Source organism: Centropristis striata, chromosome 12 (assembly GCF_030273125.1).
Source record: "Centropristis striata isolate RG_2023a ecotype Rhode Island chromosome 12, C.striata_1.0, whole genome shotgun sequence".
Lineage (NCBI taxonomy): Eukaryota > Metazoa > Chordata > Actinopteri > Perciformes > Serranidae > Centropristis > Centropristis striata.
In genome coordinates, this window is record NC_081528.1 from 15,368,674 (window position 1) to 15,396,140 (window position 27,467).

A 27,467-nucleotide genomic window follows, 5' to 3' on the forward strand; every position below is an offset into this window, starting at 1 on the left:
CAGCTGGTCTGTTGTATGTCACAGAGTGAAACTACTTTCAAACCAAACTTCTCAAAAAGCTGCAGAGCTGTAATGGTGAAGAAATGATGTATTTTATTCAGGAATAAAAAATAAATTTGCTTGTCCAACAATTTATTCAATTACAAAAACATTTTTGATATTATTAAACCTTGAGAGGTGCCACATTCTTATATGCAAAAATATACACAGCCTTAAAAATAACAATAAAAAGCTTTTTATGTTTTTACTGAACATTTCCAACTACGTTGGCTGACACTACAAACAGGTGGATCTCAATAAATTAGAATATGATGGAAAAGTCCATTTCCAGTGGTTCAAGTCAAACAGCCTCAACCAAGTATTGCGTCATATATATGGACATACTTTTCAGAGGCCAACATTTCCATATTAGACATACTTTTTAGAATTGGTCTTTTATAATATTACATTTTTTTTGAGACACAGAATTTTAGGTCTTCATTAAATGTAAGACATAGTCATTATATTTAGAAGACATTAAAGAAATGAAGACATGAAATGTTATTTCAACTTTTTGAATTGAATTACTGACATAAATACACTTTTCCATGATATTCTAATTTATTGAGATGCACCTGTAGAAGGGCCAGAGAGATTCATGTGACATGAGTGTCTGTGTCAGATCTCTGCAGGGTCTGTGTGTTCAGGGCTCAGACTTAGAAAGACACTGCAGTCCTGGCAGCCTCCAGCGACGGGCACTGCTATGAATCCTCAGGTCCAACCATTCCTGCTGAGCAACACCCAGAGCTAGACTGGAAACACAACAAACACAGCACAATTCTTATCATTGAATTTCATCACAACATACTTACATACAAACATAATTGTCCCATAAAACACACTGATAACACAGAGCATGAAGAGGTAATACAAGTCCAATATCTAATCCAAACCACAGCTGTAAAAATGTACCTTGGAGCAAGGTAGGGCTCTCCAGGGGTGGATGGGTTCACTGGAGGGAGGTCAGTGGTCACAACTGAGGGATCAGACTGAGTCAGGTCTCTGCCCTCCATGCACCTCAGATTGGTTATACTGCTTCCCACTGCGCCATCAATGCTGTCTCTGCTGCTGTTGGTTGGACCTGAACAGTTATACACACAGGTTACTGATTCTCTGTATGACACATGTGAATTACTGCATCTATTTAAGTTGTCTATCACCCAAATTTATTGCTGTCAAAAAAAAATAAAAAATAAATCGGTACTCTAGATTAGTGATGGGAATTTGGTCTCTTTTTAGTGAGCCACATCATTTGGCTCAGCTCACCATGTGTTAATGTGTTAATGTGTGTCTGTGTAACACTACTAATTGCTGAAACTGTGAAGGCCACTATGTGATTGTCTGTTTGGGCTGATTTGAGCTAATGTTAGCCAAATACAATTTGATAACAAATGACATCACCAATCAATTGATCAAATAAAACACTGGCAGGGTAACACTACGTTTCTGTAAGTCAGATATTCTGAATCTCATTGTCAAAGTTAAGTTGCATTTCAATGTTGACCGCACAAACTAGTTTTGCTGAAGTACATAAAGAATAAGTCAGGTACAGATAACATGTTGATTTTAAATTCAAGTACATCTTTGTGATTATTAAGTGTTTTTCAGATTTCAAAGCTCAAGAATGAAAAATAGTTTCACTCCCCGACTATGAAACTCACAGCAGCGTTTGAAAGGCTCCCAGGCTCTGGGCTGCAGGTAGGGTTTGGCCTGTGGCTGCTGGAGCAGACACACCACCGCTGAGTCCACTTGCTGAAAAACCCTGAAGACAGAGAGAAATATTACCCAACATGCTTAGCAGAAATGTTCTCTTCACCCTGCCCTTTAAATATTAAGAGCATTGTTTTTACACTACATCTAACTATTGGATATGCCAGTATGTTTCAGCTCTTTCAAAGTCAAGCAAATTTAGAGTCCAATAAAGCACCTTTTCGGTTTCCAAAATGTTGCCACTCCAAGGACCCCCATATAGCATTATTTATATTATATATATCTATATATATCTATCTATATATATATCTCTCTATATATATATATCTATATATCTATATCTATATCTATATCTATATATATATATATATATAATATATTATATATTATCTCTCTCTCTCTATATATATATATATATATATATATATATATTGATATAAAAGATAAATCGATATATTTTTAAATGTGATATGGAATTAGACTATATCGCATATATCGATATAGTTAAAAAAATATATCTCTTTATATATGAATGCTGCCCTTACTAGGGTTTGTCATATTTAGTTATTTTGGAATGTTCGTTATTCTTTTCTAATATAAATATATTTATTCCAGAAAAAGATTGGCCTATTACATTTCATAGGCGATTATTATTTAAGATGGGTTTTTTTTGTTTTTTTTAGAGAACCATGTGTACGCCCTTTAGAAATCCCTGATCAACTTGGAAAAGTATACACATGGATCATGACTCACAAGCACAACTTAAACTACTGCTTCAAATGTTTATGATAGAGTTGATCTATAATCAACATGTGATATAAAGTAAAATTTTAAAAATAGTATTTCCTCTCACATTTACTAACTCCCCTGTCTCCAAAATGGGTCAGGGTTACCTTTTTGTAAATGTGCAACAGTTCTAAATGAGGCCCCTAGTCTGATGTCCAGGAACTGAAACTAGGTGACACTGAAGGTATCATGAAATGAAAAGAAGACATATTGTGATACCGGAGGCTGAGCAGTTGTTGGTGAAGTTCAGCCGACAGACCGAATTTCTCTGACTGGATCAACTCTCTGATAGAATCAAAGTCCTGTTTCAGCTGGAGAGCTCCTTGCACACTGAGGAGGAACAAGAGAACACTGGTCAGCAGAAGCCTACTGCTGAGATATTGATATATTTATTGAGGCATATAAAACTAAAGATGACAGACATCTAGTATCACAGATATACAAAGAATTATTAAGTTCAAAAAATCACTCCACTACTGAGGTCAGACAGACTTGGGCGAGGGAATCGGGCCAGGAGATATCTGAAGAGGACTGGAATATTATTTGGGGAAATCAGATTAAAACAAGCAGTACTGAACGGGCCCTCGCAGTACACGCGTGTCGGGGCATGCTGCCGTCGGGGTGTGTGCGTTACAGGGGCCAGTCTATACCACCCCTATGCATTTCATTGCCTTAAGTGTTATAGTGTGGCCACGGTACCAAATATGAAATTAGACTGCCACCACAGTGCCACCTAGGGGCCTATCAATAAAACCTTAAAGGGTTATCCTCAGGAGGGCATTGACAATAATTGTACCAAGTTTTGTATAATAATACACAAACTATCCCTTTAATCCTCATACAGTGTCTGAAGGAGGACTCTTAACTGATATGTATAAGTTAGAAGAGGCAGGTAGCAATGGTGGAAAGTAACTATGTACATTTACTCAAGAACTGGACTTAAAGTACAATTTTGAGGTACTTTTATGTACATTTTATGTAACTTTATACTTCTACTTCACTACATTTTGAGGCAAATATTGTACTTTTTACTCCTCTACATTTAGCTGACAGCTTTAATTACTTTTCAGGTCAAGATTTAAAATGAAAAACATGTTACATTTAAAATTATTACCTATTTTTATAAATTAAACCACTTAAAAGTTTATTAGGTAGTTAAAATGAGCGGAGTGGAGTCATTTCACAGTGTGGTATTAGTACTTTACTGAAGTAAAGGATCTGAATACTTCTTCCACCACTGTCCTTTTTACTTCTTTACTTTTTTTTTTGTATTTCTTTTTATTAATTAATTTTTATTTTTTATTTTTCTTGCACAATGCGCATGCATTCGCTGCATAAACATAAACAAATGAACATGATATAGTTAGTTATATAGCTATGATTAACTGCGCTTTGTGGCCTCCACACACCCAGAACAGCAAAATACAGGTACATCTCAAAAAATTAGAATATCGGGAAAAAGTTCAATATTTTTTGTCAGTTACTTCAGTAAGTGAAACTTATATATTATATTGATTCATTACACATCGAGTGAAATATTTCAAGCCTGTATTTCTTATAATTTTGATGATAATGGCTTACAGATAATGAAAACTCAGTGTCTCAGAAAACTACAATATTACAAAAGATCAATAAAAAAAGGATATTTTAAACACAAATGTCAGGCTTCTGAAAAGTATGTTCATTTCTATACACTCAATACTCGGTTGGGCTCCTTTTACATAAATTACTGCATCAATAATGCTTGGCCTGGTGGTGATCAGCCTGCTGAGGTGTAATGGAAGCCCATGTTGCTCTGATAGCAGCCTTCAGGTGATCTGTGTCTGGTGTCTCACCTTCCTCTTGACAACAGCCCATTGACTCCTATGGGGTTCAGGTCAGCCCAGTTTGCTGGCCAGTCACAGTAACACCATGGTCATTGAACCTGCTTTTGGTACCTTTGCCAGTGTGGGCAGGTACCAAGTCCTGCTGGAAAATGAAACCAGCATCTCCAAAGAGCTTGTGGAAGCATGAAGAGCTCTAAAATGTCCTGCTAGATGGCTGATATGTTGACTGTGGACTTCAGAAAACACAGTGGACCAACACCAGCAGAGGACATGGCCCAAATCACCACTGACTGTGGACTTCAATATTGAACTTCTTCACAATATTCAAATTTTCTGAGACACTGCGTTTTGTGTTTTCTTTCTATCTCTAAGCCAGAATTATCAAAATTACAAGAGAAATAAATGGGGACGTCTAGAAAGCATACAAACTTGTCTCTGCCAACATATAGAATACTGCTGGTTCTGTGGTCTCGTCTTATAAATGTCATGCCGGCAGGGCACCAAAGGAGCATCAACTGATGCGCATCAATGAACCAATCAATGCTTTCAGTGCATTTGGGCCTATAGGATACAGAGGCATGACATTCAAAGGCATTCTTATTCGTTTTGGATCAAATTTAGCAGATAACACTGTGGTGGATATCAATGAAATAGTTCAAACTGAAACATACCTGAATTTGATCTTTTGTTTCAAGATGTGTTCCATCCATGCCTCCATGAAAGCTGTCATTGTAATACTCAGAGTTTGGACACGGGCATCATCAGACAATGGTGCCACACCCTCTAAAACCTGACCAATCACAGTCTGTGTTGCCAGAGATGCATACTCACTGGGACTGCTGGGAAAACCTGTGCACCAACAGAGAAATATAAAATAAGCAATACACAATCAAATGTAGAAAAAGATGGCTGTGCATTCCATTGGAAGCCCAATGTTCATGTTATCTAAATGATTTGCTTATGTGCTGTATTAATAGACTATATTATTATTATGTGCAACTGTTTTTTCAGTGTTTAAGTATTCATAGGTTAAAACATGCATGTTTCAAAAAACTGAAAAGCATTTCTTATGGAATGAGCTTTACAAAACAAACTTAATAAGTACAAAAATAAAAACAAAAACATTGTGTATTAGAAGGCTGTGCCAATGTCAAGGCCAACTTCTCTAATTGTTTTTATGCCATTCTGCTTTTGCATCTGAGGGATTGAGCTCAAGCCATTTTCAAAAGCCCAGTTAAGTCAACCACTGATTAGATTTTGGTGCTCGTCTATTGGTGGTTTCATGGTACAGGTGCTTGCAAAAGAAAGAAACTCCAAATTTCATTAATAAATTCTGCCATGTTATAATCCTAGCAAAAAGGACATTATATTGCACATTATATTAAATTAAGTTATAATGCAATATGAAGTTATTTATGTTGCAGCCTTATGCTAAAATCATTTCCCCCCACATTGATCAACACTCAATGCATTATAATGAAAAAGCGGGAAAACAGGTTGACCAGCCACTGACTGACTGTTGCTCCTCTGATAAGCAATGTGTGTCAAGGAATTCAAGACACTGTCTCTGGATTTCTAAGTTACAAGCTCAGCTTAGAGTATGTGTGCGTTTCTTCCTCTGTATGAGATCAGCAAATATCTTGTTATATATTGTATGAGTTTATATATGAGCCAGTTTTCAATACCTGTCCTGAGGTTTGGTCTCCAGTGTACATCAGAAGGCATGGTCTGTTCAAAGATCTCCCCTGACATCCTCTTGCAGTGACTGGAGAAAGTCTTCAGCACCAGAGCAGAGAAGGTCTGATGAAAAGAGCCTCAGGATCAGATTACATCTGGATTCTTTGCATAATGCCATATTACAGGCACATCTCAAAAAATGAGAATATCATGAAAAAGTTCAATATTTTTTGTCAATCATTTCAGAAAGTGAAACTCATACATTAAATAAATTCATTACACGTAGAGTGAAATATTTCAAGCTTGTCTTTCTTTTAGCCATGATTCTGGCTTAGAGATAATGAAAACTCAAAACTGTATCTCAGAAAATTAGAATATTGTGAAATTGTGAAACTGAAGTCCACAGTCAACATAGCAGCCATCTACCAGGACATTTTCTTTTCTTTCATGCTCCCACAAGCTCTTTGGAGATGCTGATTTCATTTCCAGCAGGACTTGGCACCTGCCCACACTGGCAAAGGTACCAAAAGCTGGTTCAATGACCATGGTGTTACTGGGCTTGACAAAGCAAACTGGGCTGACCTGAACCCCATAGGAGTCAATGGGCTGTTGTCAAGAAGAAGGTGAGAGACACCAGACGCAGATTACCTGAAGGCTGATCACCTCAATGCCCCACCGTATTAATGCAGTAATTAATGTAAAAGGAGCCCAACCAAGTATTGAGTGTATAGAAATTAACATACTTTTCACAAGCCTGACATTTGTGTTTAAAATATAGTTTTTTTTATTGATCTTATGTAATATTCAAATTTTCTGAGACACTGAATTTTTGTGTTTTCATTATCTGTAAGCCAGAATCATCAAAATTATAAGAAATACAGGCTTGAAATATTTCACTCTATGTGTAATGAATCAATATAATATATAAGTTTCACTTTCTGAAATAATTGACAAAAAAGATTGAACTTTTTCACGATATTGTAATTTCTTGAGGTGTACCTGTAATGCTGGCAGAATGGAAGACAACATCTTGTGCAGTATGAGGACCTTATTCTGACCATAAAATATTGTAGCTAGAAGCAGACAAATGATCCCAATTTCTCAGACTTCTTCTCTTCTAATAATCCGTTTGTCATTATGACATAAAAGCTGCTCAGTATAAGTTCATTCTTGACCTTGAAAACAGGTCAGGATGATGCTTTTGTCAGTTGACTCTCAGCTATGTGTAAACCATCAAGCACAGCTGATGTGTGGCTGTTCTCTTAATATTGGGACACCATTCTCACAACAAAACAGGAAATGAGCCAGCTTTCTAATGTGGTTGTAAAAACTTGTAGAATAACCCACAGCTTTTACCTGCAGCTCGGACATAGCCCTGTCCAGTGCATTCAACTGCTGCCTTAACAGACGCTGGTTGTGGTTCTGGAGAATGGAGTTTTGGTTACTGTTTGAATTAATCATCAAAGCTTTAGTCTGATGCACCATCGTCTCTAATGACCCCCTCAGCACCTGCACACACAGAGGAAAAACACATCAGAAACACTTTATCACGCTGATTCTCATTTGATTTTAGGCCTAATAGGTCAAAAAGGTAAGTGAATACTGGACTTGTGGCCAAAAATACAACTTGAATCACAGTCATAAACACTTAACAGGCTGACAGGATATTCCTACTGTCTGTTTGTCTATCTGAAGTTTTTCTCATTTGATCCCCATCAGTTTAAATACATAAAGGTCTTCTGGTTGATATAAAGGAGTCACATACTTTCAGGTCTCCCTGCGTTATAAGCAGGAACTTGTTGAGGCTCCAAGAGGAGAGGAACTGGTAAGCCTTGGACACCACCCAGATCGTAGACAGTTGCACTGTGGCCAACACCAAGCTGACAGTTTGTCTCTGTAGAGAGGGCCTGGAGGGGAAGAGGCTGAAAGAACCTGGTTCGAGAGAGAGAGAGAGAGAGAGAGAGAGAGAGAGAGAGAGATTGTATCTGTGCTTACAAATAGCAATATCCTGGGTCCAATTCTTCCACTGGAAGACTTCGTCAAACAGTCAATTTGTTGGTAGCAAGTAATGACATTAAAGGAGCTTTGTTGACAAACTCAGGGAGAATTGGGATGCAGAGGAGATATTGCAGAGGCAGAACACAACTGGGGGGAACAATGGAGGTATTAAGCAATAAAATCTAACACCAAGAGGACAGACAAAGAAACTCTTCCTGGAAAACCAAAATCCCTGATGTACAGCTTCTCAGAAAAGTGCTGGGTGCTCACCCAGCACTTTTCAGTGATAACTGAAGCCTGTTCTCCCAGACATACCACTAGCTAATGTAGATTTGGAAGCGTTTGTGAACAGCTCAGCTTCAGAAGACCCAGCAACTGGACAAAAATAACTGAGAAAGTCTTGCAGCCACAACCTTGTATGACACAATTATGACTGAACCACTTCCCTCAAATGAGCAGCAGCAGAGCTAGTGGCATTGTAGGGAATTCTCTTTTCATAATATAATTTTCATTTCCTCACACACACCTGACTTTTAGACTTCAGTCAAGATTTGGCACACTCCTAAACCTGGAGATATTTCAAGAATGTATGTTTTTGATGTGTTTGAATGACTGGGGAGGAAACATTGTGTATATCTTTTTTACCTGATGCCATTCTGTTTGAGTGAAAGCAGCACAGAGATGACAGGAGAGGAGGGGGTAGCAGTAGCAAGTCCTCCATGGTCAGTGTCATCATCACATTTCCAGAGTTACTGCCCTGAGTCACATCTGCCAGACACTTGTCTTTCAGAGCTGAACCTAAACTTCTGCACACCACTGAAGAAGGACACACAACAAAACAAATGAATGCAACAGAATGTTGTTTCTCCGTGACAGTACCAGTCCAAACCTCGGACACACCGTCAAAACTACGTTGGGATACATATGGAATGATGTAGTAAACAAAAAAAAGAGTTAAACACCAGAATATGTTTTAGATGTTAGATACTTCAGAACAGACACATTTAGCTTTGATGTCTCAAACACGTTAAGAAGACAAGAAATTCCACTAATTAATTCTTGACAAGGTGCACCTGTTAGATATTACACACACGCACACGCACAGACACACACGCACAGACACACACGCACAGACACACACAGACACACACAGACACACACAGACACACACACACACACACACACACACACACACACACACACACACACACACACACACACACACACACACACACACACACACACACACACACTACAGGTGGTACAGCTTCAGAAGCAGGACTCTGCTTGCTGGCTCAGTAAAGGAATGTATTGCTTTGTTGGACTTAAAATACCATCAAAACTGACTCAGCATTCATATAAAATGTAATTTCCCTTTAAGATTTATTATACGGTCTATATGACACCTTTGAAAAACTTGCAGTGCAATGTTCTGATGTCCAGACCATTGTACTAATCTTGTTATTTAACATGTAGTATCTGCTCCAGTAATAAGAGTGGACTGTGTGTGTGTGTGTGTGTGTGTGTGTGTGTGTGCTGACCATGATCCCACTGAGCATGCGCTGTGATGACAAACAGATAGAGACTGAAATCCTCCAGCATGGTTCTGCACTCCTTAGGAAACTGGTCTAGAAACAAACAGAACAAAAGCCAGAGGTGTCATGTAGATCATCTTCCTCTCTGTCAAACAACACATGTAAGCTTTCAGATCTGGAACAGATACAATAAAGACAATAATGGTAACAACATTGTTTTTTTAACAATACCATCACTACAAACATTAAATGATCACTTACCAAGCAGGACTGCAATCCTGCTCTACTACACAAGGGTCTAAAGTTCAATTCAATGGTTTGTAAAATCATGTTGAATAAATGAATTGTTCACATTTTACCCTAAAAAATGATCATTTGCTTATCCTGTTTGACATATAGTCAATTGAAAACTTTAAATACACTTGGTGTGAGCTGAACCATCTGCAGCTGATTGTGACTAAGACTAAGGAGCTCATAGTGGATCTGAGGAGGGACAAAACAGCCGTTACCCGTTTCCATCCAGGGAGGCCTGTAAGTACTTTAGGGTGTACTTCAATCATAAACTTTGTTCTGAGGAGGCTGAGGTCCTTCCACATCTGCTGGTTGATGCTAAGGTTGTTTTATGAGTATGTTGTGGCCAGTGGGATCTTCTTCACCGTCTTGTGCTGGGGCAGCAGGCTGGTGGTCAGACTCCATTAACTGATCAAAAAGGCCAGTGATGTTGTGGTGGTGGAGCTGGACTCTGTGAAGGCCGTGTCAGAGAGGAGGATGTTGTCCAAGCTCTGCTCCATACTGGACAATGTCTCCCAACCTCTTCATGACACACTGGCCTGGCAGAGGAGCACCTTCAGCAGAAGGCTCCTCACACTAATGCTGGGTTTAAACCAAAAGTAAGTAAGAGTTTTACTCGTTTCATGGCACTCTCGTCATCTCCATCATTAAGTTTAAGGTAGTAATCTGCACTGTTTCATATCAGTCTTTTCCTAGTCTTGGGTTTGCGATCGTTTCAAACGTGTTTGATTTTGTCTCAAGTTGCAGTGAGGTAACACAATCAACAAACAATAGATGAGCAGAGGAAAGGTCCCAGGTTCCAGACCGGCCAGTAAAACCACTTTGACAGGAAAAAGTAACATCATAATAATGCTAGTAAGCTCAGTCCTAAATAAAAATATAGTGATAGAATATATTTACGGACACAAGTGGGATTTATGGGAGTGCTGTTTCTTAGTAAAGAGAACAGTAAGAAGACCCAGTTAAAATTTAGAAATAAAAGTATACATAAATAAACAATAAATAATCGATGATTAATGTATGTATGATGGGGCGGCTGCGGCTCAGTTGGTAGAGCGGTCATCTACTGATCGGAAGGTTGGTGGTTCAATCCCAGACCATGGCAGCCTACATGTCGAAGTATCCTTGAGCAAGATACTGAACCCCAAATTGCTCCTGATGCCGTTCATCGGTGTGTGAAAGAATTCCAAATGGTGGCAGGTGGCACCAGTGTGCTCTGGTAGCCTCGGCCAGTATGAATGTGTGTGTGAATGGGTGAATGAGAGTAGTGTAAAGCGCTTTGGATAAAAGTGCACTCCCATTACCATATGTATGATTAACTAAATGAAAGTTGATAGAGCTGATAATTATTAAATTAAACACATTATAATTAAATAGGACATACATGTATATTATGAATTCATTTCTAAATTTTCCTTTCCTTTATTCTTCCTGATATCTATTTTTACTGCCAAAAAGTCAACTTTTCATGTCAGAAAAACAGAAAACCTTTTTCAGCTTTGTGAGGGGGCATTTTGTGGCATCTACTCTTTCTTAAATGAGCTGGGAGGTCTCTGGAAAAGACGATGGCAGCACATGTTACTCCAAAACATGTACATACCTTGATGGTGCCTTTTCAGGTGTGCAATTTACCCTGACCCTTCAGACCACAGCAAACTTTTAGACTTTCCATCTCGGATGAGCTTGGGCCCAGAGAAGTCTGTGGCGTTCCTGGATGCTGTTGATATATGGCTTGACTTTGCATGGTAGAATCTTAACTTACATTTTTTTGTGTTGCTGCATCACATTCAGAATTAGTGTATGTACCATAAAAAAATTAAGTTTATCAGTTGGGAATATTAAATGTGTTGTCTTGAATACATGCCAAACAGTATTAGCAAATTATCACAAACTGTTTTATTTCCACTTTAAACAGTGTCCCCACTCTTTTGCAATTCTGTTTGCAATATAAAAGGAAAGTGGATCAAGGAGAAGCCTTTGAAACGAAGCCTTCCTTAACGCTCAGTTTCACATTCTACCGGACACAACGCTTCCTCAGTTTGAGCTTTGTTTATAATGGGATGGAGGGTGTTTGGTTGTTTCTATGTTTTATTATTTTTTTCCCTTTTTTATGTGAAGCACTTTGTTACATTTATCTTGTATAAAAAGTACTATACGAATAAAGTCTGATTGATTGATTGATTGATACTGTACTAAGTATAAAGGAAATAATTAAATGAACTTCTTATTAATGAAAAACTGATAATATGATTGGGCATTATCTTCTCACCGGTCTGTGAAGCTTGACTGATCCTGTGCAGGATTTTGAATCTCATGTGTTTGTCTTGGAGGTTAATACTTCCTGCAGTGTTTCCTGCCAGTGGCACATGCAGTTGCAGCGACAAGGCTTTGCCGCAGAGAGTCCACAGCAGGGTGCGGTACTGTCCAAAAAGATCAGCAAACACCAGCGACTGACCGAGGTCCAACCACTGTACCGAGTGAGGCCAGCGAAGACAATCTGGCTCCATTGTCCCCTTTGTTTCCACAGTCTCCTCCTTCTCTGGGCTTCCATCCTTTCCAAAACCTGAGCTGAGGCACACAAACACATGCAGTTATCACACATAGACTAGGCAACTGTCCATGAAAGATCATCAACAACAAAAAACACACTCTGTGTTGAAAAACACAAGGGACTGCAATGGTGGGGCCATGTTGCTGCACATACCACTAAACAGTGGTGGAAGAAGTATCCCACTCCCTTACTTAAGTAAAAGTACTAATACCACACTGTGAAATTACTCCACTACAAGTAAAAGTCCTGCATTCAAAACTTACTGAAGTAAAAGTACAAAGGTATCAGCATTAAAACGGACTTAAATTATCAAAAGTAAAAGTACTCGTTATGCAGAATGGACACACTCAGATTCCAGTACATATTCTTAATAAATTATTAGATTACTTGTATTGATGCATTTATGAATGCAGTGCTATAGACTGTGGTAATGAGTGAACAATGAAAATTTCCGATATTCTCTCCTTGATAGCAATCAAGGTGTTGTACGGGAAATGATAAAGGGAGCTATGTGAACAATGAAAAACTGAGTTTGAGAGATAAGTTGAAACCCCTGGCCAATCACTGTGTGAAGACGACTTTATTATTAGTTTAAGCAAGTGTCAAATGTGTCTAAAGCTATTTTCTCATATGAACTCATTAACATTGTCTGAAGTTGCCCTTTCACATGTAGCAAACCTCTGGTGACTATTTATGTAAGGTGTGTTGAAAAAAAACTTTGTTTGGTTTAGGTACGGGGTAGTGCCTGTGTGGCAGGGATGCAGGAGACAGGACATGAAGCAAGTACACTTCGGTCACACGGTCGGTTTATCACTTGGTCATAAATAACCGAGTCTTGTGCCCACGATTGCATTTGTCTGCAGATTTTGACCTTGACTCTTAGCAAGAGAAGTTCCAATATCTAGTCATCTCACATTGCAGACCTACCAGTTGCATGACAGAAATATCATCACTATACTCCCTCACTCACTGTTCATTCTTACCACAATGGCCTGCTTTAGTCACACACGGACTCAACTGGATTTTACATGGATTGTCAATTTAATTCCCAGTACCCGTTTCAGACATTTGCATTTTCACATACAGCCCATTGGGTAATGTCTAGACAAGTTGAGGGTTGCAGTGGATGTGTGAAGGGAACTTCATTTTGTAATCAGACATCCAAGACCAAGTATTCTTTCTAACAAATTGCTTAACGATAGTGGATCAACAATGAACAAAACAGTCAGTGAGCCATTAATCTTGAATTTACCTGACAGAAGTTTCTTGCCTGCTTGTCATTTCCAGATCAGCCCATTCCTGCGGAGTTACTTCCATGTTTTGCTCCTTGTTCAGTTCTGATCTCAGACTATTACATTCCACTGAATCAGCTGCATTTATGATTGGAGCCGTTATAATCATCATATTTGTCACTCCATTTGATGATAACACTTCTGTAATTGTATTCGGGAGTAGCTGTTCAGTTGGTGAGTGTGAAACTAGTGAAGCGAGCAGGTCACTGGAGGAAACTAACACCTGAAAAAGTAGCTTGAGTGAGGAATGGTCCTGTTGGCATACCCCAGGCAGGGCTGAGCGTTGGTGGAATGTGGTTGAAGGGGGTGAAATGGTCTGCAAGAGTTTATAGTTGTCGAAACTGGTTTGTCTTTCTAGATTTGGTTGGGCTGAGTGCAAAGCTTCCACACTAGACTGGGCTAGACCAGTGTGGGATATGCATGTTGGGCACTGGCTGGTTTGGTCTTTATCAGAGCCCTCTGCTCTGTGCTGAATAGAGGTGGGCTTGGCTAATAGAGAACGGTTGTTTTCAAAGACAGTACTTTCCAAATGAAGGTCAGAGATGTAAACAGGAGGATTTATATTGCAGCTGTGACGAGAGGATGACTGTAAGCAGGCGTGGTGATTACTAAACAGTAGAGGAGAGGAAATAAGGTAGATATGCTGCAGCTGCTCCCAGGTACACTCAGGTCTCGGTGTAGTGGTCTCATAGCTGAGACTGGTCCCCTGACTTACAGAGTTTTCAGAGCACCTGGAAGGCTTGTGGTTGGCGTGGACCTGGCAGATGTGACAGCTCTGCTCAGAGGCCCAGCAGTGCAGTTGATTGGCGGCCATGTTTGCTTGATGCACTGCTAAAATTGTCATCAGCTCTTTCACTGAGAAGGCAGCTGGGTGATGCCCTTTGGCATTTGGAAGACTAAAATCCAGTGTAGAATAATGTGCCTGCTGTAACACTGAAGTCCTCAGCTGGGTACCACTGTGCTGTGATCTTTGCTCTCCCACTGCCTGGTTAAACAGGTCTGTACCAGCTAATATATCCTCCAGGACCTCTCTTGGTACAGAATCTAATTCAGTCTGTGCTATAGCAGACAGAATGACATAAATATAATGTTCCATTAAAACCAGTGCCTGTAGGCCAAGAAGTTCCAGAGTGTGTTTGATTTCCACCAGGAGCCCGGTGTGCTGGATCAGAGCAGATCTCAGATAGTTGTCAGACTGGACTCTGGAGAACAGACAAGACCAGTGGTTGAGATGGACCCGGAGCTCCTGACTTAGTGAACCAAGACCAAACCGAATGGAAGACCAGCTGGACGGAGTCTGGGAAGGAAAGGAGAATGGTTGTGTTTGTGAATAAGCATCAGAGATAATCAATGTTTCTATGCAGTTGCTGATACCATTCCTGAGTTTCAGTGCCAAACCAAAAATATTCTATTCTTAGCACCTGTTTTACATTATCCTTTGTTCTACTGAAAATGAAAAACCAAAAGGTCTTAACTGTAAATTCTGTCTAAACAGAATAAAATAATAAAATTAAAAATATTCTAGGACTGCCAAAATTATGATTTAAAGGGACTGTACACAGAATTCAGAGCGTATCAATTGCCAGCAAAAGACTCTCAATATGGCGATGGCTGAGCCAGCAGTTGTGCTAACTATGCTAACCTGTTAGCAGACACAGTGACTTGCCTGCTATTTCAACTATTTGTTGTTGTATGCTGTCATAGAAAAGCGCAGAATGAAACACACATAGAGGGAGCTGGTCTTGATTCTCTGGTCAGGACACCATTACTGCAATATATCTTAGGAAGGAAGTAGTATGTGGCTCAGGTTCTATCTGTTTGGTGACACCTGGAAACTGCTCAACATCCTCCCGGATCCATTCTTCATAGATAAAGCACTAAAATATAAATCATTCTGTCATAATGATTTTCTACAACGTTGGTTATTCTGTCTATCCTGTGGGAGTGATTCCTTCTTTGTTGCTCTTCCTGAGGTTTCCGTTTTGGTTCTTTTATTGACTTGAGTTTTTTTAGCTGCATGAACATGGTGCATGACTAAATGACATGGTGAAGACGAGCTGCTGAAGTTCAAAGTGAGCATCAGAATAGGGAAAAAAGCTGATTTGAAAAACTGTGAATGTGGCATGGTTGTTGGTGGGGGGAACACACAACACGTCAAACATTGAAGCAGATAGGCTACAGCAGCAGAAGACGTATGAAGATGATGGTGTTATGGTGTGGTGAATATTTTCTTTGCACAATTTGGGCCCCTTAGTACCAACTGAGCATTGTTTAACTCCACAGCCTCCCCGAGTATATTCTGATGGCTACTTCCATCAGCATAATGTGCCTTGTCACAGAGCTCAGATCATCTCAAACTGGTATCTTGAACATGACAATGAGTTCACTATACTCCAATGGCCTCCACAGTCACCAGATCTCAATCCAATAGAGCACATTTGGGATGTGGTGGAACATGAGATCCACATCATGGATGTGCACCTGACAATTCGGCAACAACTGCATGATGCAATGTGGACCAAAATCTCTGAGGCATGTTTCCAGTGCCTTGTTGAATCTATGCCATGAAGAATTGAAACAGTTCTGAAGGCAAAAGGGGGTCCAACCTGGTACTAGCAAGGTCTATATAATGTAGCGGCCAGTGAATGTATGTTTTGCATTTAATGATCTCGTGGTGCCTTGACATCATCTCTGTGTGTCATTTTTGTCTGAAAATATCTATATGAAAATATCACAGAATACATTCAGAGCAACAACATAACCATTATTTCCATTATCAAATAGATGAAAACATTGATTTGGTTGTTGCCTCAAACATCTGTCTTTTATCCACAGTAGTAAAATATTTTGACATAATATGATATATGATATATCGAACCACTATGTTATGTCAAAGAGGAAAAAAAACTGAAAAGACTGGTCAATTTCACTGCCAAGAGTGTAGAGTTGTCTTTTCACATCTTCTAGCTCCTTCCAGACAGTCAAAGTTGCTACATTGCTACATTTTAACAGTTTGACAAACTCCTGCCTCACCTTATTAAGTGTGTGATTTGATTTCTTCATCTGATCCTCCAGCAGGTCTCTCACTCTGGATACATATGCTGCTGTTAGGCGAACCCTCCTGGTGTATTCATGTATGAAGAGCAGCAAGGATCGCTGCTCCAGGAGCCTCCATAGAGCTGTATAGTGTCCCTGCAAGGAGGAGGAGGAGGGCAGGAGGAGAACAGCACCCTCTGCTGGGAGGCCTTTAACACAGACCTGACGGGGAGGAAGAGAGGAGGGTATGGTCTCAGTCAAAACTGTGGAAAATCAGAGGACTTTATTCCAGTGGTCATGACAGCTCACATTATAAAAACATTCTTCTTCAGTCTAAATGCTTTTAAAAATATTTATTTTTCAAGAGTTCTTTACTTTTTACTATACATTTTCACCAATTTTGTATTCGTTTTTCACCTTATCTTTTAACGCTTCTATAGCGCTTTGCACATAACCACATATTTGAGGGCAAGCAGATGAAATACTGAGCACTCTTTGTGCTACAATTCAAGGTCATGAACCCAGGTGGAGATAGGCACTGACGAACACTAGACAACATACAGAAGTGTGCTGTTATCTTTTTTCCTTCCACAGGGCGGTGTGCGGAAGCTGAAGCACCAAGAGGCTAGGACTAACTTGTGTGCCAATGAAATTGCCGGAGCGAGTCTAAACCATGGTGCTGCCCCAACAGTTCTGACCAATCAGATAGTCGCACATTCATTATAAAACTCTGTGTAAAAGTAAGAATAGGCATCCTTTTCTGGGAGGTGGTTACAGCTAACTGCTCAGCAGCCTGTGATTTCTGAACAGAGAAGGTCCATGTACATGCTCACTCTTTTATTATTGTCTTAAATAAATAGTCAAAATGATTTTACTCTCATCTGTTCTGCAAAAAAACAAACTCTGACAGCCTTGTTTACTGATAATGGTGCATAATAAGTATAGCGCATTCATTGTGTTGGAGGTGAGGCTTGGTGAACTGAAAGTGCCACTCCGCACCATGGAAACCAATTCAGTAACGTAAACTGCAGCAGTTAGCCAGTCCCCCATTGATGGTTCGGGCCGACTTAGTGTTGCTAGCCATTCGCTGACACCCCCCACGCGGCTGGGTGGCTGTCTGAAGTATGCATAGTCACAAGCTGGAGCCTGAGATGGTTAACCACCAACCACTTGACATTTCCAACTCATTCTCCCCACTTAGTGACACACCTACTTAGAAACCAACTCTAATCATTATTGAATTCACTCTTCGGAAGCTAGCAACACCAACCACCATAGTTAAATGCATCTCTGGGTCCAGAGCAGGCAACACTTAATCCTATTTGAAACTGCTGGCTAAGGACAAAAGTAAGTACAGTAAGGTGGTTATTCACGTCGGCAGCAATGATACCTGGTTACGCCAATCAGAGCAGAGGTCACCAAAATTAATGTGGAGTGGTTGTGTACTTATGCAAAAACACTGTCAGACTCCATGGTTTTCTGTGGACCCCTGCCAAATATGACCGACGATGATATGTGTAGCAGCATTTCATTGCTGGCCTCCAGTACGTAAGGAATCTTGGAGACATCAATCAGGGTTTGTCGTTTAGCTCTCATATAAAACAAACCTCAAGGACTGCCTTTTTTCACCTATGTAATATTGCAAAAATTAGACACATCCTGTCCCAAAAGGATGCAGAAAAACTAGTTCATGCTCCTGGTAGGAGTAATTGCTGTTTAGTTTTACGAATATATTTCTAGCACTTTGAGCCCCAAAGGCAAAGTGCAATCTAGTTCCATAATATCTGAGACGGATATCTCCAACACTCAGCCACTCACACCAAAACAATCTAGATATCTTGATAAATAGTACTGTGACAGACCCTGCTGATATGTGCTGGGTGCTTAGGTCATAGTAATGGCTTGATTGTTTTTGTCTTGAAGTGAAGGAGGCTGGGACAGCTAACTGCCTGAGTACCCGACTTTGGGCACCTGGGCTCACTGATCCATCAGCCTCCAGCCCTTCTGGCTCTCTCTTAGTTGATCCACATTTGTCCCCAATGGCGCCAGCATCTGCTTAATTTTTGTTCGGTTTGATTATTTTCCCTCCACAACACCTGCAACACTATATTTACATGCATCCGCAATAGCACCATTGATCCCACTGATAACTACACCTAATTGTTGTATGTATTACTGGTTTGATTAATTTTCATTAATGAACAGCAATATATATGGCCATTTTGGCATCTACTTGCATTTTTGTAACAGCCCATGAGCGGGGTTCCCATTACTACTCTTTTACTTCCGAACCGTTTCTCAGTTTAATGTTGAAGTTTTAATGAGCCTGTGGTCTCCCTTGTTCATATTACATCTGTCTGGCCATGCTATCCCTCAGTCTTTTATCTGGAATACATCATTCAGTCATTAACTGTCTACTACTGTGCTTATTGGTTTATAATTCATGGCATTCTTTATTTTACATGTATATTCATCAAGTAATAGTGTGAATATCCTTTGCAGCCAAAAGGGACTGATTACTTGGTTTGTGAAGTATCACTTGGCAGCGTTCAAGAACTTAGTAATGACCTTCAGAGTTTAGAAAGAATTTACAATTTGGCTATCACGTTTATCTTTTCAAATGTCGTTTCTCTGCAATCCCTAGAACTCACCTGGGGAGCACCCATCTGTGTGCTGCCAATCGGCTGCCACTGAGCTACCACAGTCAGAAGAGCTTGTTGCAGACGCAGGAGACGTGCAGAGGAGCGGGAAACCAGATTGTTGGCGATTACAAAATTCCCCTCTACCTCTTCCTCATCTTGACTGCGGCCATGGAACAGCCACTTCAGACTGGGATTAAAGGTGCTTCTGAGTAAAGTCTCCGCTCTCTGCAAGGAACGGGAGATGGACCTCTGTGACCAGGAACCTAAAAGGTGGGAAGATTGTCAGCACAGAAACAAAGGATATGCAAATCAAAGGAAGAATGGCAAATGGACTGCACTTATATAGCTGTTTTCTAGTCTTTGTGATCACTTAAAGCACTTACAGACGCTCATTCACAAACACAGTCATACTGGTGGCAGAGGCTACCCTAAACAGTGCCACCTGCCACCACGTTCATCAGGAGTAATTTGGGTTTCAGCATCTTCCCAAGGATACTACAAAAAAATGTAGCCTGCCATGGTCAGTCAACGAACCAACGACCCTCTGAACAGTGGGCTGCTCGACCAACAGGCTTAAAAGGATTAAAGAGAGGGTTTCCGAATTTCCAACAGCAGAGGATGTATGCACAGCAAGGGGACAGACAAATCATTGCTGCTACACCATTTAAGTCACTGTAAGATAAATCCAATTTAAATTTTACCATGACAAAACATATTGTTGTTTTTGTAAATATACAGGTATTCTAAATTGCTGCATTCTGATGTTATTTACATTTTATGCAGCGTCCGAAATTTCTTGGAATCTGAGTTGTCAAATGTCATGACATTATTTGATCCATCATAGCATTAAAAAAAAAAAAATCAACTGCAGGGCAAACAAAAAGGTGACAATGTTTTTTTGGGTTTGTTTTTGTGAATAATATGAGATGCTCAATATATTTGGTACTGACTAAAGTATAAAAGTGTAGGGGTGTGTAAAAACTAAAAATCCGAGATTGTTAATTGCACTTCAAATTGAATTTTAAAAGTCACATGACAGCACCAGGATGCCATGCACAAATGAAAGCTATTCACTGCACAATTTGTTAAACATAATTGGATGATGGTCAAAGAGCTCCAGATAATTATTGGAAAAAGTTAATGAGCAATCTGTTTTGAAGAGGGACATCTGGACATTATACATCCTCTATAAAATTATTATGCACTATGGATTTTAAAGCTTAATAGATTTTTTGGAGCCAGTGGTGCCAGCAGCATGCTGCAGTGTTGTTTATGATGACTGCTATATCTGCTGCCGTCACATGTAAAAACTGTACCATTAGTGGCCAGGTCCTCCATCACCATGCAGGAACTGCATCCCTTCTGGAAGACACAAAGGGACCTATTGTTTAGTTTAGTTGTTTAGTGAAGATTAGATCATACATTTTATTGTCCCAGAGGGAGATTGGGTTTCACAGTCAACAACATAGAAATATAAAGATAAATACAACAGGTAAAATAAGTATTGAACATGTCAACACTTTCCTCATTAAATATTTCTAAGGGCACTACTGACCAGGCGGCAACCTCCGGGTCTGTGCAGGGAGGCAAACATGCTGCATTCTTTTTTTTTTTTAATGTATTTTTTTGGGCTTTTTCATGCCTTTAATGGACAGGATAGCTGAAGAGAGACAGGAAGCAGGGGGCAGAGAGAGGGGAATGACACGCAGTAAACGGCCGTCCGATGCGGGACTCGAACCGGGGCCAGCTGCAGTGAGGACTGTAGCCTCTACACATGGGGCGCCTGCGTAACCCACTACGCTACCGACCACCCCTTAAGCTGCATTCTACCAAAAATTCCAGCAAATGCAATGCAAAATGAGAAAACTTCTCACTTGATTTATTACCTCAGACATTTTTTGGGCGAGCTGTCATCAGGAGAGATGCAGAAAAATGTGTATTCCCAGCAACGTGTCATTAAAGTTCTATACATCATTATATAGATATAAAAAAGGACGTTTAGCGGTTTGGTCTGACTTTGACCCTTTCACTTATATTATATATATATATATTTTCACTTATACATTCATTCATTAACCTTAACCGCTTATCCGCAATCGGGTCGCGGGGGGCTGGAGCACATTGTGACATTTGCTGAGAAATGGTGCCCAGCACTGGGCTCTTTGGATCACAATTAAGTCCATGTCCATGTAGAGAAAATTTAAGATTCTCCACAGTAGCTAATCCCTATCTAAATATACCATCTGATGTTTGGTGATGGGCAGGTACTGTACAGTGGATTTATCAGAGCTTTTTCCACTGAAACCAGCTGCCTGCTGCTGGACACCAAAGCAATGCATACAACATACAACCAATTCTATGAGCTGCAGGATTCTTTAAAGCTCCACAGAGCTGCAGGGTGAAGTACAACTCTCTGCATATAAATACCTACACAGACATACCATAATTACTATTATTAGATGGACATGGCACACAATAAAAGGGGAACATATATTAAAATATACATTTGCACTTATTTTGGATGGAAAGAGAACTAACCTGATCTTTCTCTGGACAGAATGACTCAGCATTCTCCTGGTCTGAAAGAAAGAAAGAAAGAAAGAAAGAAAGAAAGAAAGAAGGAAAGAAAGAAAGAAAAGCCACAATCATCAGAAAACAAAACGCGAAAAGCATCAACATGACAGTATCAGCACAGAATGAACATGCATGTAGCTGGCATTTATATTATATACAGCCATTTTCCACTGCAAAAACAGGACCTTTCAGAATATCCCTAGAGGAATTTTTCTAGTTATTCATTGTTCTTCAACTCCGTATTCATACATGTCATTTTCAAACTTGTTTATATCATATCATATTGTTTTTTTCATTACTGTTTCAGATGTCTAAACTTTCATATTTGTTTTTCTCTTTTCAGTTACCACACAAATATCTATATATGCATACAATATCTCATTCTTAAATAAATAAGAGATCATAAAGACTGTGAGAGTGTCATTGGACCAGACAGATCACCAGCATCATATTCATGTTCTAACTGGACAAACTGTGGAGGTGTACAGCCACTAATAATCATTCAGATACATCAGTCAAGTTAACAAGGGTCTCAAGTTTGGTGATTAGCAACCAACACCTCTTTTATACATACATTTTGGATTTTGACCAATTTTATCAGTAAGTGAGCCAAGCAAAATACCCATGATACCAAACAAGCTCCTCTGATTGCTCATTTTTAGGTTATTAAAAGCAGAGAATCTCTAATGTACATCACCTGCTGTCAGATCAGGCTCTCTACCAGGAGCTTTCAGTAGTTCTGTGTTGTTAAGATCCATCCCAGAACCTTCAAGCTAAGCTGTGAAGAGAGAGCATAAAAGACATTATTAGTGTTCCATGTTTCTTTTGGGACGCCTTAAAGGGTAAGGAGTTGTCTATGATAATGTTGTCTCATTTCTAACTCAGACAGGAGCTTTAACATCAACATGTATTGATCATATTCACACTAGTATTACTGACATGTGCTCTACACCCGTTTCTGTACCAGCTGGTTTCAGTCATCATAACTGTGTCGCCTTCTCAGAGAAAACAAAGCTACCTAGAGCCTGTCCCAAAATTATAATGAAAAGAACTTATAGAACATTCAATGAGGAGAATTTTCTTAACGAACTTGGCAACAATCAATGGGATGAAGTATGTGCTATTCATGATGTGGATACCTCTCTTAATTTATTTATTTATGGATCTTTTTATGAGAATTTTTAACAATCATGTCCCGTTAAAGAAATTTAAATTTAAAGCTAAAAGTGCTCCTTGGATTGATACTGAATTAAAGAGCTTGATGCCTAAAAGGGATGAGGCTAAAAAGGTTGCTGTGAAAAAGAGAAAATATTATCAAAAGAGAATCTCAGACAGTGGTAAGGATAATAAAAAAATATGGAATGTACTTCATGAAATCATGGGGGGAAAAAACAACCTGTAATTCTTTTGTCAAATTCAGTGGAGTTTATTTGACCAAGCCAAGTCAGATTGCAAATTATTTTCATGATTATTTTGTTAATAAGATTTCTAAACTTAGAGATAAAATGGATTCAACTATAGATTCCAACTCAATTGTGCTGATAAAAAATGCATTATGAAGGATAAGTTTTGTAATTTTAAATTTCAAGTCAATCAGGTCAATGCTGAGCAGGTGGAAATGATACTGAGAACCTTGACTGTTGGAGGGCCAGCTGGTACGGACAACTCGGATAGTAGGCTGTTGAGATTATCTGATGCACAGATTTCCAAACCTATCTGTCATATATTCAACAGATGTCTGATTAATGGTGTATTCCCAAAACATTGGAAGGAAGGCAAGATCATTCCTTTACCTTAAGATATAAAATCGGCTTTCTGTGGTCCAAATAGTAGGCCTATTAGCATTCTGCCTGTTTTGAGTAAAATATTGTAAAGGATTGTATGTAAGCAAGTGCAAGATTACTTTTCCCATAATGATTTAACAACAATGTTCCAACATGCTGATAGGTCTGGCCATTCCACCTGCACTGCAATGACACAAATGTCAGATAGCTGGTTAACATCAATTGATAACTTGATGCTTGTGGGTACAGTATTGCTAGACTTCAGTGCTGCCTTTGATGTTATCAACCATGCCATTTTGATTTCTTAACTAACTAGTTATGGTTTTGATTCTTCTGCAATTCAGTGGTTTAGGAGCTATTTGTCTGATAGGTCACAGAGAGTATGTAGTCCCCGGACTGTGGAGTCCCCCAAGGAAGCTGTCTAGGACCTCTTTTATTTTCAATTTTTACTAATGATATGCCGCATGTACTCAGTAACACTAGGGTGACTATGTTTGCGGATGATACTCTTCATCATGCAGCCCCCACATGTTCGGAGCTTAATCAGTTTCTGTCTGATCAGGTCAGCCTATTATTTGACTGGATCAAAACAAATAAACTTATCCTCAATATAATGAGTATAGTGTTTGGTTCTAAGTATAAATTACTACATAATCCTAAAATGAATTTACAAATAGTTGCTCAAATAATACAGCAAGTAAAAACTGTAAAGCTCCTTGGGCTCTGGCTTGATTGCACATTGTCATGGTCTGATGACATCAACAGAGTTGTTGCCAAAATGGGTAGAGCGTTTGCCATAACGCGTAAATGTGCTCCGTTTCTCAACCCAGTTGTTTCATCAAGTACTTTGTTTATTGGTTTTATGTCATCTTGATTACTGTTCAATTGTATGGTCTGCAGCATCCAACAGTCTTATAAACAAATTACAAGCTGCTCAAAACAATGCTGCAAGTCTGGTTCTTGGTTGTTCTCCAAGAACTAGTGTTGTAGAAATGCATGGACGTCTCACTTGGTCAAGAGTCAAGAAGTTGTCAGTATTTTAGAGTCTTCCAGGTGAGGTTTGTGATATTAAGGGAAAGGCTGGTTTTAAAATTAGATTTAGAATGTATTTGATGTCAACAGCTTAATTATATCGTCATTTTATTGGAGTGTGGTTGGGCTATGTGATAAGACTGAATAATGCTTTCTTTCTTTTCTTTTTCTTTTTTAGAATGACTTGAGTTGGTAATGCCTGTGTAATTAAGAATTATTGTCTGGACCCCAGGAAGACTAGCTGTCGTCTTGGTGTCAGCTAATGGAGATCCTTTTAAATAAACAAATAAACAGCAACACAACAGCAGATTTTTCTGCCCAAAAGCATTATTCTAATATTCTAAGCCTCATTGCTTTAGATGTATGTATGTGACATTCAAACAAATGACAGCAAATATCTTTAGAAGGTATGTAATAGTTGTGTAGTATGATGATCAACAGTGTTCTTTGACTGGCCAATTTCTTAAGGACATTTATAGACAATTTTGAGGTACTTGTACTTGATTATTTCCATTCTATACTAGTGTATCTTAAAGGAGAAATATTGTTTTGGTTTTTCAATTTACTTTTGATAGCATATGTCTTACAGATACTTTGCAGATCCATATTTAATAATAAGAATTCGAAGTATAACATACATCCTAATAGATTTGAGGAATTGTTATGCATTCAACTACCAAACTGTATATGAAAAGTTAAAATGAACCACACATTGACAACATTAAAATGTTACTTACACATCAACATAGAATGTAACACTCACATTTACTTTATGGAGTTTTTCTGATCATGGCACTTACATACAGTACCTTTATTAAGGCAATATTGGATGTAAGACTTGTTATGGTGTATTTTCATATTGTTGCAATGTTTCTTGGTCCGGGTATCTTTTGGTCATTGGAATTGTCGTTCACAAAATAAAAATAATAATAATAATAATAATAAAAATAATAATAGTAAAACATTCAATTTTAAAGCGCTTTTAAAGGTACTCAAAGTCGCTTAACAAAAGGATATTTAAAAAACAAAAAACGAGTGGTTTTTAGATTTTCGATGTAAAAATACAAACACTAACATTAAGAATACAAGGCTTGTATTCAGGGTCAGAAGGGGATAGACGGATATATAAAATGTATTTGATCATCGTTTTATAGTTATAATAACAAAAGTTATTTCATTTACTGCGACAGGAAATTGTCATTTACAAAATAAAAGCACGAATGTTTGGTAAATAAAGTTTATTCCTCTTTTCAAATCTTAGTCACATGAATAAAATATGCATATTTGTTTTCTCGTTGTCTGAGTGAAAAAAGCACATCACTCAAAACGTAAGTTTGTTCGATTATCTAAGTCGTGTAATGAAAACTGAAAAAGGAAGTCCAGAGTCGGAAACAGGGACCACTCCCCTTCAAAGTAAGAGTCGCAGGGTCTAAAGTGTACTAGCTGCTTTGACGATGTTTTGATTTCAATTTGTTATTATAACTAAAAAAACAGAAATAAAATCATGTTTTAAATATAATTTATCCCCCTCTGAACCTGATGAATCAAAAAGCCTTGTATTTCAATTTTAATGTTTGTATTTTAAAACGAAAATCAAATTACCACAATTTGTTTTGTTTTTTTAATATCTTTCTGTGAACCGAAAATCCAATGACCAAAAGATACACGGACCCTTATTCTGCTACTGAATCTATCAGGAGCTAGGAAAACCACAACATTCATATGACCGAGAAGTAGCCAGGTCTCCGTTTCTTAAACGCTAGATGAGATGTAAAAGTTTGTTTTTACCTTAGTGTGGGATCTAACAGGGGGCAGGGATTATCAAGACATTCTTACTAGGCATTAGAAACGGCGTCCAAACGTCCATCCCCGCTGCATCCTGCCCCGTGTCACCACTGGCTCCTCTTCATTACGGACTGAGATTAAACTGTGTTACTAACACCACTTAACTACTGTCAACAGTAGCAGCACACCACACATTCAGCAGCAACTAGCGGATATTAAAACCCGTATCTACAATCTATGTTTATCAAATTCTCTCACAGGAACGACAGCCGGACAGGACGTAACGTCATCTTATTACTGACTTGCACCTTTTCTAAGATGCATTTGCTAATCCACTGAACACGAAGGAAGTGGTTTTAAATAGTCTCAGCTAGCGAGGCCTGAACACACGGACATCTTCTTCTTCTTTGGTGTTTATTGGCAGTTGGCATCTTTTTCGTTGCATTTACCGCCATCTTCTGGACTTAACTTCTTTCATACTTTCCTTCTGTTATATTCCTTGCATTAATCCAGTTGTGGCAAGAAATCTCAGAAGGATGTTTCTCCCCTCTCTAGATTTCCCACCTTCTATTATATTTTTGAATATAATATATTTTCTCCTCTTATAGCTGCCTTCTGCATCTCTACCTCATAGACTGTATATCTACCTTCATCCTTTCCCTCTCTCTTTCATACTCAGGACACGCTGTTGCCACATGTTCTACTGTCTCCCTCTCCCCACAATTACACTGACCAGTTGCATGTTTTCCTATTTTATTAAGTGTGTTATTTAACCCACTGTGCCATATTCTCAGTCTACTTATTATTACTTGTTCTGGTCTGTTACTGAACACACAGACAGAATGTAGGAGCAACCAATCAGGAGAGAGCGTGGCTTCGTCTTCTTCTTTGGATGCATTTCTGGCAGAC

At 39.0% G+C, this 27,467-nt stretch overlaps 1 protein-coding gene across 3 annotated transcripts; it reads right to left on the reverse strand.

The window, feature by feature from the left end:
* Window positions 1-70: 70 nt before the first annotated feature.
* Window positions 71-26,951, reverse strand: ccdc142 (coiled-coil domain containing 142). 3 transcript variants are annotated; one of them, XM_059346309.1, is made up of 19 exons: window positions 26,610-26,951; window positions 22,655-22,735; window positions 21,922-21,962; window positions 20,700-20,745; window positions 19,393-19,646; window positions 16,739-16,963; window positions 13,666-15,002; window positions 12,132-12,430; window positions 9,578-9,664; window positions 8,682-8,852; window positions 7,804-7,970; window positions 7,395-7,547; window positions 6,047-6,161; window positions 5,033-5,210; window positions 4,791-4,922; window positions 2,755-2,865; window positions 1,701-1,801; window positions 952-1,120; window positions 71-791 (listed from the first exon to the last, which is right to left on the reverse strand). In XM_059346309.1, exons 2-19 carry the CDS (start codon window positions 22,713-22,715, stop codon window positions 683-685), a joined length of 3,756 nt encoding a protein of 1,251 aa, XP_059202292.1. In that variant the 5' UTR covers window positions 22,716-22,735; window positions 26,610-26,951; the 3' UTR covers window positions 71-682. The 3 variants fall into 3 exon arrangements, with proteins under 3 accessions (XP_059202292.1, XP_059202293.1, XP_059202294.1); XM_059346310.1 differs by having other exon boundaries at window positions 26,562-26,951; XM_059346311.1 differs by lacking the exon at window positions 4,791-4,922.
* Window positions 26,952-27,467: the final 516 nt, after the last annotated feature.

What these genes read in the sequence shown, in the direction of transcription:
- ccdc142 (XM_059346309.1), bottom strand. Translation starts at nt 22,715, where the DNA reads ATGGATCTTAACAACACAGAACTACTGAAAGCTCCTGGTAGAGAGCCT. An exon ending in CTATATGTTGGCAGAGACAA is followed by an intron (nt 2,866 to 4,790) that starts GTTTGTATGCTT and finishes GTTCCTCCTCAG; the next exon opens with TGTGCAAGGAGCTCTCCAGC. An exon ending in CAACAACTGCTCAGCCTCCG is followed by an intron (nt 1,802 to 2,754) that starts GTATCACAATAT and finishes CTCTGTCTTCAG; the next exon opens with GGTTTTTCAGCAAGTGGACT.